Source organism: Andrena cerasifolii, chromosome 1 (assembly GCF_050908995.1).
Source record: "Andrena cerasifolii isolate SP2316 chromosome 1, iyAndCera1_principal, whole genome shotgun sequence".
NCBI classification, from domain to species: Eukaryota; Metazoa; Arthropoda; class Insecta; order Hymenoptera; family Andrenidae; genus Andrena; species Andrena cerasifolii.
The window spans coordinates 19,891,017-19,908,798 of record NC_135118.1 but is presented as its reverse complement, the minus strand read 5'-3'; the positions used below and the strand labels follow the sequence as shown (position 1 = coordinate 19,908,798).

The 17,782-nt window shown below is 37.3% G+C and overlaps 1 protein-coding gene across 1 annotated transcript; it reads right to left on the bottom strand.

Moving 5' to 3' along the window:
- Positions 1-7,291: 7,291 nt before the first annotated feature.
- LOC143371568 (cilia- and flagella-associated protein 99) lies at positions 7,292-16,479 on the bottom strand (the record flags this gene model as incomplete). The annotated part of the gene is made up of 11 exons (XM_076816868.1): positions 7,292-7,495; positions 9,116-9,258; positions 9,435-9,628; positions 10,610-10,751; positions 11,061-11,265; positions 11,353-11,435; positions 12,248-12,484; positions 14,680-14,811; positions 15,536-15,759; positions 15,958-16,099; positions 16,177-16,479. Coding segments are annotated over 11 exons (1,950 nt in total), but the record flags the coding sequence as incomplete, so codon positions are not given.
- Positions 16,480-17,782: the final 1,303 nt, after the last annotated feature.

Below are 17,782 nucleotides of genomic sequence, written 5' to 3'. Positions count from 1 at the left end.
TTACCTGCTCTACATACTAAAATTCTGGGCTACAACCACAAACGCTCGTTTGTGTCACTAAAGCTGACGGTGCTAATATCGTCTATATCAGCTCTCGCATGCTCTGGGCTACCAGATTTGTGGTTCGAAAGATTTCACTTATGCTACGATTTACCCCGCGTTACAACCTACCCCGGTCTCCCCTAAACTGTACAGCAATCAGGGTAGTATTGTCACGGCATCGGAACAGAATATGGACGAAGCGATGGTTATGTGAGAGAAACGATACTGTGGGTTACCAGCCCGTTAGGAATAACGGGCAATATATTCAAAACCATCGGTACACATAAGCATTGTCGACACTGTGCTCTACTTAAAGTCAAGGCGCGTGCGGCGACAAAGGCGATGCCTCGGAGCGGCAGTCGTTAGTCGGTATTCAAAACCAGAAGTCGTTAGAAGGCGATAGCCGCATTGAGTCGAGTTCTTCAGTTTAATCTTAATTATATCATCCTATATTCCAGTTTGTTAATAGTTCGCCCAGGGTGGAGGGAGCAGCGATCGCCAAGCGCAGCCGAAAGAGGGCGCTGCGCTGAGTGCGCGCGTCAAAGACGCGTTGACGTGGGTCTGCGGCTCTTTAAATCAGGGCTCGAACCCGTTATTATAAAGATTTCGGTTCTTGAAAGAGTTATGAAAAACCTTTATTCTGAATAACTGTTATAAAGAAACTAAACGTCAGACTATGTCAGTTTAAGTTACGGTTCCTACATAGTTCTATAACTTTCATTCTTTAGGTTCTATATAAGTTCCATAGCGGTTATACTATCCCGCTAGTGCAAGGGAGAAACAGATGCATACTTCCCCCTTGTACTAGTGGGACCGTCGCCGGCCGCACATTGGAACCGCAGCCTTTAAAGCAGGGCTCTCTAGCGTAGGGACCCCTCACGCGCCTGCTTCCCCTTCCAATGTTTATTTCGCGCAGCGTGCGTTGCATTGTCAAGGAGACCGTGCGACGCTACGAAGGCTGTAATGACGTGATAGCCGGGCTAGCGTCTCACGCGTAAGCTCGGAGTTCTGCCACTCTCGCCCGCGTTGTAAGGGATAGGGTAAATGCACCAATAAATGAACACTTAAGGCTAATGAATGAACACTATTATAAAATTATGTTTGCAGCGCGATTGACTCCACGTGCTGCAAAAATTGTTTGGATCTGAAGCAAGAAATTACAAGAAGTCTCTGATTAATTAGTTGCTTCTTTTAATAACTTATTTTACTCATTTTAATAAAAAATGTCCATTCACTGGTACGTGTTCATTTACTGGTACATCCACGCTATCGCGCGACGCTAAACAGGCGACCACAGTGATGCCAGAATCGTGGGTTTTCGCCTGCGGGCGCTACCCCCACTCTACGACCAAGCGTACCCCCATTCTACGGCCAAGCGTACCCCCTCCTAGCGCCTGTACCGCACCACCTAAGCATACCCGTCCTGTGATGCCAGATCGGGGACGGGTTCCCTCGAGAATTTCCCCCACCTCGCGCATACTACGCCGGAGCAGCGTGTCCGCGAGCTCGGCGCTTCGGAGTCCAACTCACGGACACGCAGCTCCGGCGTAGTGTGCGCGAGGTGGGGGAAATTCTCGAGGAAACCCGTTCCCGATCTGGCATCACAGTACCCCTCTCTTTATCCGAGCCGCTCGGTTCTTTCGAGTACCTGGCCCGGCTTGCTTTTTGCGAATACTTGAACAGCTCTATTGACAGGCGGCCCAGACCGGTGTTTTACAGAATATAAAATTGCTTATAGTTGTAAAACTGAGCATTATCGAATATATGTGTATATCAACTTTGCCTATTCTTTTACGGAGTAGAACCGACCCTGAAAGATTGTGTCACATGTTTATAAACACCCGCAGAAGAATTTTTGTATAGAATAATATTAAGTAAAAGAGAGTTCTCTTGATTTTTAGCAAACAAATTTTATGTTTCTTTATTGCATAGACCGATGTTACTTTATTTATATACCTACATTAATAAAAAGGAAAATATTTTGTTTTTTTGTTTCTTAAGTTCTATGTCATATTTAAATTATTTTTTTTAAGAAATAGGCAGTGTAAATTGACGGGAAAGAGCCATGTCGAAATTTGTTCTAGCATTTTGTCTTGAGAGTGATTCTTTGATCATTTTTCGTCAACAATATAATACTGCAAGATTCACTACAAAGGAACAGCCATTTATTTAGAAATGTACCTCTATTTAAAATGTAAAATATAAAATGTGTAAAGACTTTCTGTTCAAGTTTCTTTTCATGTATTTCTATAAGCATATTTTTTTAATAAGTTTCATCGAATAAAAAAAATGGTTTCGAAAATAAAAATTGTATGAAAAATGTATACATAATATAAAAATGCATTAAAAAGTAGAAAATTATTTTTTCCCTTATTTAATCTACGACTATCAATTTTTTAATGTCGGCGCCTCATCATTTGCTCTGTGTAAATCTGGCGCCGACTTAAAAAAATTGATAGCGCAGAATAAATAAGGAAAAAAATAATTTTTTATTTTTTAGTGCATTTTTATGTCTACAACTCAAACCGCGGAAATACTCTAAAATGCGAGAATACGTGAAATACAAATTATGTAATGAGGCGAAGTTTGAATTAATCAGTGGGGTAAAGTTGCCGAATATGAAACCCATTTCTTAAAAACATCATAACTCTTGACTGAGACCGGGGCTGGTAGGTCAGTTTCTCAGTTTTTAATTTTTAATAAATTATGTTGACGAAATATCATTAAACCGGCTAGTATATTTGATAGGGCATACATTTGGCTATCTGATTAAATTATTAAAGTTGACTGAGTGTGAAAACAATTAAGGTATTTTAATGTTTTTCTAACACCTTCCATGCTGGTCAACCAGCCCCATGATCGGGGTTAGTTGACATACAGTGTGGGGTAGGTTGACTATAGGTACAATCAGTTAAGAAAATGTTAATAGCAACTTACCTCGGTCGTAATAAAATAACTCAATATCACAAGAGTTGTTTCATTATAAAATATTAAATTCTTTCTTTCATATTTTAATAATAAACTGAAAATTCTTTCAACTTAAATTAAACATAAATTATAATGTAATTATAACATCGTGAAATTTCAACAAAAATAAAAATCGCTTTCTGAATAACAAAATAACAATTTGAACCTTATTAACGTTATTAGTCAACCAGGCCCGACCGATCATTTTCACTTCAATAATTTATATAACCTTCAATTATGTATGTATAAACAAAAATACTGTGGCAATAGATCGTCTAATAAACAAGCTTTAAAATAGTCCCTTAACATTTAATCCATTATAACTATATAGTGCGTGAAAAAATAAAATCATTAAGAAAAAATATTTACTTACGTAGCCAATTTTTCGACAAACTGTTAAAAAACGTGCGGTCGCGGGATGGAACATAAATGCATGCCGTAGTAAAAGTGACTTCTTCCTCCAGTCAATCTTACCGCAGTAGAGCATATGTCGGTGCAAAGTTGTTAACAATTAGTCAACCTACCCCTTGAGACATCCAGCCCCGGTTTCCCCTATATTCTTGTGTGTATTCTTGAAGCGACGCAACCTGTGGCAATAGACAGCAGACGGTCATCGAACGACTGTGGGTCTGATCGACGTACAATTTCTTTTAAGAACGGACAGGGATTCGGTCTTGAACGCAACCGCGATGTGCACTTGCCATTTCTTCGACTAATTTCAGGCGATATTCTGGAAACGTTCTAAAAAAAAACCACGTACTAACAACTAACGAGTAAGTATCCCCGAGTTAAGCATGCAAATCGTGGACAGCTCGGCAAATGTAAATTGGTAATGCCTTAAGTGTACCGAGTGAGTCGCCTAAGACAAGCCAGCTGTATCTCTTCTACAGTTTTTGAGATAGGAAGAAATGGGTGATTATTCACAAAACGGTAGTCAGCGTCGATTTCGATGACCTCGTAAATATATAGAACAGCTTTTTCCTATATGTTACCATCGCTAGGCTTTAGTTTCCGAGGTATTTGTGAAGAACTGTGATCGGTAGTTAGCTTGGGTCAGATGGTTTAGCGGCCCCCGTGAGCGGGGCCGCCAACTTTTGGAAGATTTAAGATAAAAAATGCGGAAATGCCCCAAAAGTTGTCCTCAACACTGTTGTTAGTCTAAGTTGTGACGCCTAAGAGAGTCAGTTATCTCTTCATGATACCTTAATACTCAAAGGTGGAAAAAGTTGACACGATCTTGATTTACTGTGCAAGTGGTCAGTGTGTCAAGTACGAGGCCTGTACAGTGGCAGATTTCCCGACCGCAATTGTCCGTCTCGTTCTACTTACACTAAAATGGTAAAGGTATTTATCCTTTTAGCTACTGTACGCCACTATAGCGGCTATCGCGAATTTCAACTTTGTAAACGGTGCTGCATTATTTGCGCGCAGTCTGCGTCGAGCATTCCCGTACAGAGATAGGGTAGGTGGGGGTATTACTGCGGACTCAAGGTAGGTTAACTTTAAAACCCTCGACACGGCGTTCGAATGAATGGAAGTTCCTCCTTCTTTTTTTAAAAGAAAGGTGGAACCTTAATAATTCCATAAAAAAATACGACGGCGGGGTGATAAGCACAGTTAATTAAAAACACAGAGATTTGTCGATCAATGTCATTGCATGTATTATTGCGGTCCGACGTCAGGCGAAACATAATGTTAGTGCAAATATCTCGTCAGTGAATACGGTCGGAAGAAAGGTTAGATTGCGCTGTCGTCGGTCCGCAGTAATACATGCGTATGGTGTAAAGTACAGCACCTAATACTGCGTTGAGAAATAAAAATTAAAACTAAAATGCAGGTGACTGATTTACTGTTTTTCTGAAAAAAAAATAACTCTTACTCTATCGAGTAATAACAAAAATATAAATGCGTTTCAAGTAGGTGTTCATGACCGCCATATCGGGAATCGACCGAAGTTTCGCCCTGACGAATTTCAAACTACGATAAAAGAATTAATAATAACTTTGCTGTACATATTTATTAATAATTATCTGCAATAGAGTTTAAAATAATTTTATCAAAAATTTTCAAGAGATTATGTACTTCCCAACATTAAATATGATCTGTTTTAGAATATCCGCAGTAATCGGGGCATCCGCAGTAATACCCCCACCTACCCTACAGTAGCTAAGAGGTTATGGAGGCCGGTAGCGTGGACCAAAAACCGCGTATACGAGCTAAAACGGCAACAAGTGAAATCAATGAGACAGATATCTTGGCCGCAGGTGCCGCAAATCCACATGCAGGTACCTACAAGGCAGCTTGGACGTGAAAGTATACCTAACAAGTATTTCAGAATGTCGCATAATATTTTTATACTTTATTACGCTCTGGACCCGCCATTGCAACAGAATTAAAAAGGAATTAAAAGTATTAAAACTAGCACGCGTATGTTGTTGTTAAGTGCCGGATATACACAACGCGTGCATACATACATATGGAGGGTTCAGAATACAATCAGTGTAAGTCCAGCTTTCCCTGAAAATGAGTCTCGTAGTTGAAGAACCTTTTTATTGTTAAATTTTTCTGGTAATAAATCAATTAAGTCACCACTTTCATACGTAAGCAATAAATGGCGGTATTTACATTGACCACGGAATTACTAATTGGGCAAAATTATTCACAGGACAAACAGTGTAAACTCGGTTTTAATGCTAATGGACTTACACTGATTTCCTTCTGAACCCTCCATATGTACTTACTTCCTAGTTTCTTCATGTCCGATGCGACAACGCGGCTACTCCAAGCGGATCATTACCGCGGCGCGAAAGTCGCCGACCCACGCGCCGTGGGATCGCACCTTTACATTTCTGTCTAACGCAGTGATTCTCAACGTGGGGTACGCGGTAAAACTTTTGGGGGTAAATCTAATAACTGGCGACTGTTAAATTGTTTATATCACTCTTTGTGTTTATCGACATATGTAATTTATGAATAGAAAAATTAATCTAGGGGAGAGTAGGGGAATTACGAACACTCAAGGGAGAAGTTTAATGGAAACAAAAGTATTGATTCTAATCGGATTTACTTTATAGATAAATGAACTTTGGTTAATTATCTACAAAGACAGCACAAAGAATTATAGATACTTTAACAAACAAATCATTTTTTGAAAGAAAAAACACACTTCGCAAAATAAGTGAAATTCCAAAAATTAATCTGCACTTTTTATTTTCCTAAGTTTCCCTGAAAAACAACTCATTAAATTCTATGTTTTATTTTATTCCCACTGTTACACTACAGCCATAGTTTTATTTATCTATACAAGGGGAACACCGTTTATATACCTACATACTTTTTAGGAGATGCGTGAAACATAAAAGGTTGATAAACACTGCTTTAACAAGTAACACCGCAGCTTTCCATTTTCAGTTTCCCATGTATGCCGCGGCACGTGTTCCTTCCTCAGTCACGATTACCCCGGAAAATTCCTCTCGTTCAGTGACAACTTCGACAAATTAAACAAAGATCGCTCTTGTTTACAGATATTAAGCTGACTAATCCGTTTCCAGCTGAAAGTCGTTCCATAAGAAACGAATGCAATTAATCGGCACAGATGCCACCACAATTGCTCTCCAGATCGATGCATTTAAAAAATCGATCTCCATACTGGAGAAAAATAAAAAAAATATATAAAAAAAATTAAGTTAAACGATTTCATTTAAAATGCACTGAAAACTAAAAAATTATTATTTTCTAGTTCCGTAGCCTTCGTGGATTGAAATGAAGAATAATTGCTGGACAGACAGGGTATATTTGGATTAGATAGGAATACATGGTTTGGTTGATAGGAGAGGGCCACAATGTTCAAGAATTCATACGTTTCGTCTCGCTGCGTTATACAATTTTAGGGGATTCTAATGTGCATGCGGCGCCTGACTTTGCTCTAATGAGGCGTTCCGGAGTTTCCTGTTCGATTGGCGTCCAGGTATTGTCGCTGGACTCTCCATATCGGCCGAGCGTCCAGGAACAGACCCTAAGGGTCGAAACTGCATAAAGTCGTTTGGAACTGAAAATCCAAGTCACAGAAGCCAGATATCGTTGACCAGTAACTTTCCACTTTTCTAATCATACGTCGGCGTGGGTTGTTAGCGATTATAACATTTATACAGCGATAAGGATGCGAGTGGTATCCGTTGAAACTCGCGCGTGGTATAAATACGAGGAAAGCAGTAGTATCGGCGGTGAACCATGAATATGCGGAAATGCATCGTGACATAATCTCGAATATGCGGCGAATAAGTACCCGTGGATTATGTACAATTTATTGTCATAATAAGTTGGTACACGGCACGTGAGTCGTTACTTCAGCAGCTTCGAGCCACGCGTAATATCTGCTTGCACTCTGAGGGCTCGGCGTTCTTCAAGCTTCTTCCTCAATGCTTCTATTTCCACTGATGTGACCGGGGCAGATCGCTGCTGGGGCTTAAACGGCGGGGCAACTCGTCTGAGAAACCCAAAAACTACATTTACAACTTTCTAGTGATTGTTACAATATACGTATGAACATACAGTAGCGGACAAAAGGGTTACCACTTTTTCGATTTGTTTTATTTTTAGGGGAAAGTGGGGTAAAACGGAACGGGTGGGTAAAACGGAACACCAATGTTTCTGTTAGATAAGAGCTGCGAATGAGTTGGAATCGCGTGACATAGCATTTTGTGATAGACCATAGACCCCTGCACACGTTATTTTTCCATTAAGAGAGTTGGAAAAATTTCCGGCATCGACGTTTCAATATTGCGTTGGACTTTCGACCATTTTTGTTAACTTTTTAGGCCGTCCTAAAGGCAAAACGTGCCCCCACAAAATATGAAATTGCTTATTACTTTTCAAAAGTGGTAACTTTAACAAAGTTTTTGAGGTGCCGCAAGCCGTTAAAAATTCATATTTACTGATTCTATGACTTTTGAATGGCTTGCGGCACCTCGGAAAATTTGTTGAGCAAGATCTAACTTTCACAGCTCAAATAACTTTATAAGAGGCAACTTTTGCCAACTATTAGAAGTCATGAATAATAAAAAAATATTTTGCCACTATGTTTCGTTCCACCCCAATATAAAATAGGGCGGAGCGATACTATATAGGCGAAAATTTAAATTGGAATTTTCAGTTGGCCTGCGTGCGGGATAGTTTTCTCTTGATTAACCAAACACAAGTGTAAATAAATTTTGAAAAATATTCATTATATGATTATATAATCATTTTTAGGAGAAAAAGCAATCTGCAGACATGAATATTTTCCAAAATTTGTTTCAAGTTGGGTTTGGTTAATCAAAAGACAACTATCCTGCACGCAGGCCAACTGAAAATTCAAATTTAAATTTTCGCCTATATAGTATGATTATATAATCATTTTTAGGAGAAAAAGGAACCTGCAGACATGAATATTTTCCAAATTTTTTTTACAGTTGTGTTTGGTTAATCAAAAGACAACTATCCCGCACCCAGGCCAACTGAAAATTCAAATTTAAATTTTCCGCTCCGCCCTAATATACAATCTTCTTAGAAATCATGTAACAAATAAATAAGACAGAGCAAACAATTTGAATACCCGAAATTTACATACAATTTTAGAAAACTAATAACGAGGGCTAATATATTGCGACACATTTTTTTAACGATAAAGTTTGTCGCTTTGAATAGTCACTTGTTTACTAATTCTTAAGTTTGAAACAACACGTCACCTTCTTCTAACTAATAATTAAAAATTTAAAACAATGCAATCTACGTATCAAACGATACTCTATGTACTTTACATGAATTTTGTTTAACTTTTCGCCTGACCGATCGGTAAAAAATACTGTCCAGCAGTATATTGTTTGCTAACAATCATCATTGATGTGGTTCAGAGTGGAGAAAATTGCTCCGAGTGATAATCATGCCACTGCAATTAATAGAGAGACGTTTTCCCGAATGAATTTTCTTTCACTGATCGTTTACATATGGAGGTGAGAATTTATAGGAAAACTTGCAATTTCTCCACTTTCAAATCTTTTTCTAACTTTCTCTAATTTCCGGTAGGTATATCGGGATTATGGACAGCGATAAAAGTTCCATAACCAACTTGCTGGCTTTGTATTCCTCGAGTGCTCTTCGAGTGTCCTCGATCAAGTTCTTCTGCCTCTCGCGTTCTCGACTTACGACAGCTTTCCGATTGTCCATCTCCTCGTTCAATTTCATTTTCATCCAAAACAGCCTCTCCCTCAACTGAAGCGCAGAGGAAAGAAAATATCCCACAGGATTTCTTATAATTATGTTGAATTAAATATTGAATTAAAATCAAACGAAAGCAGAAATAATTGTTAAGGACTCTTCTCTTGTTCTCAAAAGAAGCGAAAGATTTGCTCGATCTATGTTATAGCTTTATAAAAAACATGCCGAACCTCTGCCAAAGACATTTCACAAAGAAGACCCAAGCCACTGGTTTCCGTAGGATCGAAGTCCTTCAATGGCAACGCTCGCAACGACTGGATAGTCTTGATCTCCTGAATCATTTTAATCTTCCTTTGGGTCTCATCCTCCCTCTGCTTGAACAGCTGTGCCTTTAATTGACGCGATTCTTCCGAAACTTCTGCAGCTGATCAAGGTAATTAAATCGTGTCAACTCCACCAAAAATCAATTATGAGAAATTAACAGAATTTTTTCACAATTCTTCACGATGATAGGGGGTTCCGTTGATTCGAGAATCTCCATCATGGTCTCAAATTCGTTACAAATGTTTGCGAACATCAATTTTATGGTGGGGATGATGAGGTCACGATAGGGCACGAAGGTAGCGAATATTATAGAAACATACTCTGCCCCGATGGAAAGAAATCGCTCGAGAAACTCCAGGGTCCGAGTATGAGGTCCGAATAGTACAGTGACTCGCATTAATATTCGGACACTTTTTAAAATCGCATAACTTTTTTAGAATTGGTCCAAACGACTTGAGTTTTTTTGAGAAGCTAGAAGGATTAGTTTGCTAAATTACGTATTTGGTTGTTTTGAAAAAAATGTATTTGGTTGGAATAGCGAAAAAAATAGTAAAGGTCGATTTTTAAACTTTTTTTTGTGAGCATGTAATGAAAATTAAAAAAAAAACGTTTGTAGATTGCAGTAAGTTGTATACGTGCCTAAAGTTTCATCAATATCGGTTAACGTTGCTCCGATCGCAGAATAAGGTCGAAAATCGCTGATTTCGGGAATTTTCGCGATTCTTAAAAGAAAAGTTTAAAAATCGACCTTTACTATTCTTTTCGCTATTCCAGCCAAATACATTTTTTTTCAAAACGACCAAATACGTCATTTAACAAACTAATCCTTCTAGCTTCTCAAAAAAACTCAAGTTGTTTGGACCAATTCTAAAAAAGTTATGCGATTTTAAAAAGTATCCGAATATTAATGCGAGTCACTGTATATCCCTACTGGTCGGCGTGACAACCTCGACAAATACAAAGTAAGCAAACGGGACATGAGCGGCGGGTGCCAATGCGAGCGAAGAACCCCTCTTGCCCCTTTCAACAGTCTTCTTTCCATCGGGCCACAGTAGGTAGTGGTTATTCACATATATTTTACCCCTCTGTCGTTTTTCGTCAATCATGGCGTTGAAAGCTTCGCGAGATGACTGCTCGATCTCACGGCACTTCTCAACAATTTCCATCATCCCCTTATTGTAATCCTCCCTCCATTTCTCCAGCTTCTCGTACAGTTCCTGCTTCTTTAAACAAACGAAGAGAGCAGTTTGCTGTTTCCTAAGTCCCGCTAATAAATATCTTAGCGTCAATTTTTGTCTTATCATAAATATATAAAAAATTATCTACGACTCACAAGAAGCTTGCCACAAATATTTCCCTGAAAGTGCAACTATGGAAGCCTAACAATTTCTAAAGGAAGCATATGTGGATTTATGTTTGCGCGAGCTTCTTCCACCGACATGATTAATAGAATGTTAATCTAAACCATTTCAGAGGATCCTGTACACCTCCAAAGTTTACTCACGATTTTGCAAAAGTTAAAGCGCAAATACCTCTTTCCGTACGCTGTCAGTGTGCAATTTGACATCGTTTAGTAACGATTTCTTAGCGATAAAAGCACCCTCGCGTGTCAGCAGCGCCAAAAGATGCTTCTCTTGTATCTTCAGTAATTCTTCCTCTCTCCTCTCTTTCCGCTTCTCTTCCTCGAGCTTCAATATCGCAGAAGGATCGAGCCCACCCTCTGCCAATTCTTTCAATCTAAGAGATTTCACGAAAGAAATTCAGCGAGGCTTTACAACGAGGAAAATAAGGATTTTTTAAATGAAAAACAATTCGTTTCGTTACTTTTTTATTTCTTTCTCTTCATCGGTTATCACGCGAGCGCACTCCCTTAAAATCGAAGCTGCAGTTTGTTTCACCTCGACAGGCTGTTAAACAAAACAATGCTACGTACGAACAGACAGAAAGTGCAAAGTAATGTTAAAGTGCTAAGTCACTTTTGCATCAGTTTAGTGAACAACAGTGACTCGGATATCAGTGTGACATTAGATACCAATATTGTTCACTTAACACTATCATTTTTTTGTTTGGAACTTTGAGCTTTTGCCAACAGAGCTGATAGGTAGATCTGAAATCTGACATTCACCAACATCTGTTAGTGGAAGCTCGAGATTTCAATGCTTTATGGGATACTTCGCAATTTTATTCGATCGGTATCAAATAAAATACAATGCCAAATTATATTATTATAAGGGCATGAAATTCCCTAGTAGGCAAACCTGTAAAAAATACAAAAGGTAACATTTTTTTAAAAAATAACGACACTTGAAATTTAAAATCACTCATTCCTTATATTTTCCTTTCTTTCAACGTCTTTAAAAAATACAAACTTCCAAAATTTTAAAAATCGCAGAGGTTTGTCCACCGCGAAAGAGTATATCCTTCAAAATAAAAAAAGTTTCAATCGAATCGGTTAGTAACTTTTCGAGATACTTGTCCCACCAGTTTGAAGAACACTGTTTAGAGAGAAACGCGATTAAAGTTTTACGTGAACGCATTCGCTGATACTCAAATGCCTATAACTTCAGGAATTTTTCGAATTTCAAAAAATCCCTTTAAACGCGCACTCTTAAAAGGTCGAAGACTCGAAAAATGAAATAGAAAAAAATCGATCTTTCGACAATTCAAGACCTGAACCCTTTAAGAACGAAACATCCAACAACAAATTCTAAAAAGTCACCTTAAAAGTCGGGGCTGACTTTCTCACGAAAGTCGCCGTAGGTTTCTCACCCTCGGTCGATCTCGCCAAGCTCTTACGACGCTGCGAACAACTCGGTGCATTTTCATTCGCGTCCTTCAACAAGTTCATGGCGTGCAATTTGTTCGCCGCGCGCAACGACTGCAATTTCGACTCCGTCGAGGGCTTCACGTAATTCGTCCGCGGAACGTGGCGGAAAAATTTCGTCATCGACACGTCCTATCCAGAATACGAGGGGTCTTCAAAAAAAGGAAAACTTCGGGGTTCGTTAAATCGACGACTTTGCGTTTACGAATCGAGTCGATGTGGACGCGTTAAGTCCCTTTGATGCTTAACGTTGATGGGTTACTATTTTAATTAACGTGAGATTTATCAGGCTAGAAGTAATTTATTTACAAAGAGTATACACGTTAGGGAGTATATGTATACCTACGTTGCCTTGGATGTCTACATACGAATTTTATATGAGTCGCTCATCTTGAAAGTGGCCTAAGTCCATTTGTCAATTGTTTTTTGTTGGCTGTAGAAACGTGTACAACTTGAAGTTAGTATTAAAAATTTATATAGAACAAACTTTTAAATCTAAATGGACTTAGGTCACTTTCAAAATAAACGGCTCATATATTTCTTTAAAAGGTAGGTTAACCTTCTAGGGGTGGAGTTTTGGATTTCGAACTTAAGCGTTATTGGTCGAGATGAACTCCCTATATTTATTTGGCAGAGAGTTGGAAGCGCGCCTCGGATATTTATATTCCCAGTTCTAAAGTAATTAAGCAATTATACGGTTGCCATTTTGTTAACTTGCAGAAACTGTAGGAAAGTTTTTACACTTAACCCTTTAGCGCCAAACGTATCATATATGATACATTCCGTTTTTTTTTGGCGTTTTGCCATTTGCATTCGCAATTCACTGTTTGCTACAGTTTAAGTAATACAATGTTTAGCGTAGTTTCATCCGCTGAAAAAAGCTGGACCTACCTGAACTCTGTATTAATTGGTTTTATGCATTTTAACCACTGACAACAAAAATTAATAAAAATATATAAATTCAGGCCATTTTTAAGGATAAAAAGATAACGGCATATTTTTCCTTCAACGGGATCTAGGTGCGGGAGCTAAAGGGTTAAAGCCGGGTTCACATTTGTTACCGCAACCCCCTCTGCTACCGCGACCTATAAAGCCCGACATTATTTTTCGCCGATCCGTCACGCGAAAAGTTAAAAGAAATTCATGTAAAGTAAATAGTGTATCATCTGATACATATATGGCATTGTTGTAAATTATCATAAGTGATAACTTTAATTAGAAAAAGATTAGTTATTGCTTCAAATTTAAGAATTAGTAAACAAGTCGACTATTCAAAGCGACATATCTCTTTGCCGATAATTCTCGGTTCAACAGCCATCTGAACTTGTAACATTCAATAGCCGTACCTTTGAAAACGAAACGTGACTTACGATTTCTGTTGATGTTTTCCGGGGGAAAAATGTCTGCTGCATCGCGTGGGGTAGTCAGATTTTCTCCTAGCCCCTTAGTTTCTTACGCTTGTTACCACTGCCGGTCAGGTAGGTAGCAGGTCGCGGTAACGGACCGCGGTGCGGTAACAAATGTGGGCCCGGCTTAAGGGGCCATCCTACTATGATGGGCCCAAAAAATTAACCTATTTGTTCCGATTTTCTTCTCAGTAAATACAACATACACATAAAGAAATTAATCTTTTTGGTATTTATTAAGATACTCTTATATTATAAAAATAAAATGGGACCGGTTTGAAAAAAAGTTTAATGAAACACCCTTCTTGATTATTTTTCGACAAAAATTGTCAATTGAGGTAAAAGTGATAGCGACACTCATACAGATTAAGAATCTTGTCGAATTTTTTGTTTAAAATAAGCCTAAGTGGGGAAATCACTTGCGCCACGAGCATACCTCTGTTTTTAGTTGCCATATTGACACTATAAAAAAAAAACATTTAAAACAAATTAAGAAAATTCTTTTTAATTTTTTTTTTATAATACAAAAGAAGCTTAATAAATTCTAAAAAAAAAAAGATTTCTTTATATATTGTATTTACGGAGAAAAAATCTTTAAAAGTAGCTTAATTTTTCGACCGGTCAATGTAGAATGACCCCTTAATCCTGCATTACTACAAACTGATAGCTTTATTTTCGGTACGCTGTAAACCGAGTTCCGCTCCAAATGCAAGGCCCGATCGAAGCATCGACTTCTCCGGGAACAGAATTTTTTGGAAGAGGAAAAAAAGGTACGTTTCCTTGTCGGGCTCTTATAGACTTCGACCGTTAGTTACACGTTGTTTTAATTTATGGAAATAGAAGTAGCCACGGTATATGTGCACTGTGCGTTACTTGTTTTATGCGTTGTTTCTGAAATGATGGGGGAAGAAGATCGCTTACTACTGGTGAAGGCGGAGGTGCTCGCACCTGAAGCCTTGGTCGATTAAGGACTTTCATGAACTTCGGAATAGTCACTTCCTTTTTACGTGGTTTCGTATTCTGTATTTGCCGTTTGATCTGATCATGAAGCTTCTGTCGAATGTTAATCGAGAGATGACTGATTCAAATGAATCCCACGTGTTATTCATCAGAAGATTCAGGATACTAGGCAGTCGTTTTTGCCGAAAATGAAGCATTTCTTCTTCACTTCATTGGAAAGAAAGAAATTGAAACTGTGACTTGTTCTTTGAGACAAAATTTATTAACATCATAAACTTTAAAAAAACATGTTTGTTTAGTCAAAAATATGGATTATATATGAGGTTTTTGAAAAAAAGTTTCTTTTTTTCCAGTGATAGCTCAAAAACGGAGGTTCCAAACGGTTCAAATGTTTAGTTTCGACCTGAACCTAAATTGAATTTAATAAATACTCTTATTCTTTATGAAAAGAAACTAAAACCTCGTCGTTTTTTTAACGAAACACGTATTTTTTTTTAAAAATCTTCATTTTCATAATTTTGCTTCTTTTACAGGTTCGCTGCAGAATCAGCGGTATTCTAAAGAAGAATTGATAAGCAGGTCGCTGAGTTTCGTCTCGTTTCGTCAAAATCGAATCAATAATCGAGTGTCAAAATCATCTATAATGCACATTTTTGGCGAAACAAACGTTTTTTAAAGCTTACGATGTTAATGCACATTGTGTCAACGAACAGGTATCTGCTTCAATTTATTTTTTTGTAATTAATTGAAAAAGAAATGCTTGATTTTCGACGAAACGACCGCCTAGTACCCGTTTAAGGAATCGAAGGAAAGGAACCTCCAAGTAAGACGTCGCTTCCAAAAAAGGAAAAATCAGCTTCTGCTCCACGAAATCTACCTCGTATATCGAGCAACCCTTCTGGTAGAACATGTTGGAGGTTTCTGGACGAAGGAGGTACGAGACCAGGAACAACATTTTCTTTAATTTAAAGTGAACGAAACATTCGATGGAGTTTTCGAAGAATAGAGAAAATATTCTGTACGCTAGGATGTACACCAGCGCTGTAATTAAAAAGTGAAATGATTATGCATAAATTAAGTGGATGAGAGCAAGTAAGCTTCGAAGTATTGAAATAACAACGGCAAACATTCCTAAATAATTATTAAAAAATTAATCTCGTGTTTTCGTGAAAGGGATAATCGCAATTTCGACGAGGTGGAGTCACTGCCCGCAAGAAGAGTCTTTATCGAATCACTTACCCATGGTCTGATGTAAGTCATCGTAATTACGACACTGTTGTTTCTCCAAAATATCTTTGCTCACTGCCTCCAAGAACGATTCGTGACGAATAATATTCATGAACAGGTCGACGATTACACTTTGCACAGAAACTGACAGAGCCTTCATGAACGTAAAAGCATTTCACGCGGTACTCTTATTTAGTAACTAATGTTCGTTTATTAATGATAACTGTTAACCTTAAACTCTTCAGGATCGTGTGCATAACTCTTTAAAGGATCAACGTCTAATTTGCACTTTCCTTTCGCCTCCTCTCTAGCAAACAACAGTAGGCAAAATTCGTCAGGGCTTAACTCGTGCTCCATGGCCATGTAAATATCCAAAATCTTCATCAACGGGAGTAGAATGCTCAGTTGAAAAACATTCGCCTTTTCCAACAGAAACGGGCAATTACAATGCAAAAGAAAATGCGAAATTTTCGATGCTGAATTCAAAGTGTACCTCCTCCTCCGTGCAATCCATTCTGGGTGGACCAAAGTGAGTTATTAACTTAGTAGATCATTACTCAGTCCGTCATTCTGCGAATGAGAAGTTTGCAAATTCGTCATTGAAAAGTAATTTAAATCTCCATCGAACTTCAGACTGCAATAATATAATATGGATAAATTCAGAATGCTCAGTTTCGTGACTTTTCTTTCAGAAAACGAACAGCACAACGTGTACTTTATGGTCGTGCAATCACGAAAATAGCTAGGCCACCTAGATTATTACCGGAATAAAGGTGAGACAGTTAAAAATCACACGAAAGAAGCGCCTATGCCCAGATACCACACAGGCGTCTTGAAATCAGAGCTTGAAACCGTTGTTATTATAAAGATTTCGGTTCTTGAAAGAGTTATGGAGAACATTTATTCGGAATAACCGTTATAAAGAACCTAAATATCAGACTATATAAGTATAAGTTACGGTTCCTATATAGCTCTATAACTTTTATTTTTTAGGTTCTATAACTTTTATTTTTTAGGTTCTATAACTTTTATTTTTTAGGTTCTATAACTTTTATTTTTTAGGTTCTATAACTTTTATTTTTTAGGTTCTATAACTTTTATTTTTTAGGTTCTATAACTTTTATTTTTTAGGTTCTATAACTTTTATTTTTTAAGTTCTATAAGTTTTATTTTTTAGGTTCTATAACTTTTATTTTTTAGGTTCTATAACTTTTATTTTTTAGGTTCTATAACTTTAAAAAATAAAAGTTATAGAACCTAAAAAATAAAAGTTAAAGAACCTAAAAAATAAAAGTTATAGAACCTAAAAAATAAAAGTTATAGAACCTAAAAAATAAAAGTTAAAGAACCTAAAAAATAAAAGTTATAGAACCTAAAAAATAAAAGTTATAGAGCTTAAAAAATAAAAGTTATAGAACCTAAAAAATAAAAGTTATAGAACCTAAAAAATAAAAGTTATAGAACCTAAAAAATAAAAGTTATAGAACCTAAAAAATAAAAGTTATAGAACCTAAAAAATAAAACTTATAGAACCTAAAACATAAAACTTATAGAACCTAAAAAATAAAAGTTATAGAACCTAAAAAATAAAAGTTATAGAACTTAAAAAATAAAAGTTATAGAGCTATATAGGAACCGTAACTTATATAGTCTGATATTTAGGTTCTTTATAGACGTAAGTTATAGAGCTATATAGGAACCGTAACTTATACTTATACAGTCTGATATTTAGGTTCTTCATAACGGTTATTCCGAATAAAGGTTCTTCATAACTCTTTCAGTCAGAACCTTTATATAACAGTTTGAAACAGTTATTTTGGAAACCTATTCAAGCCCT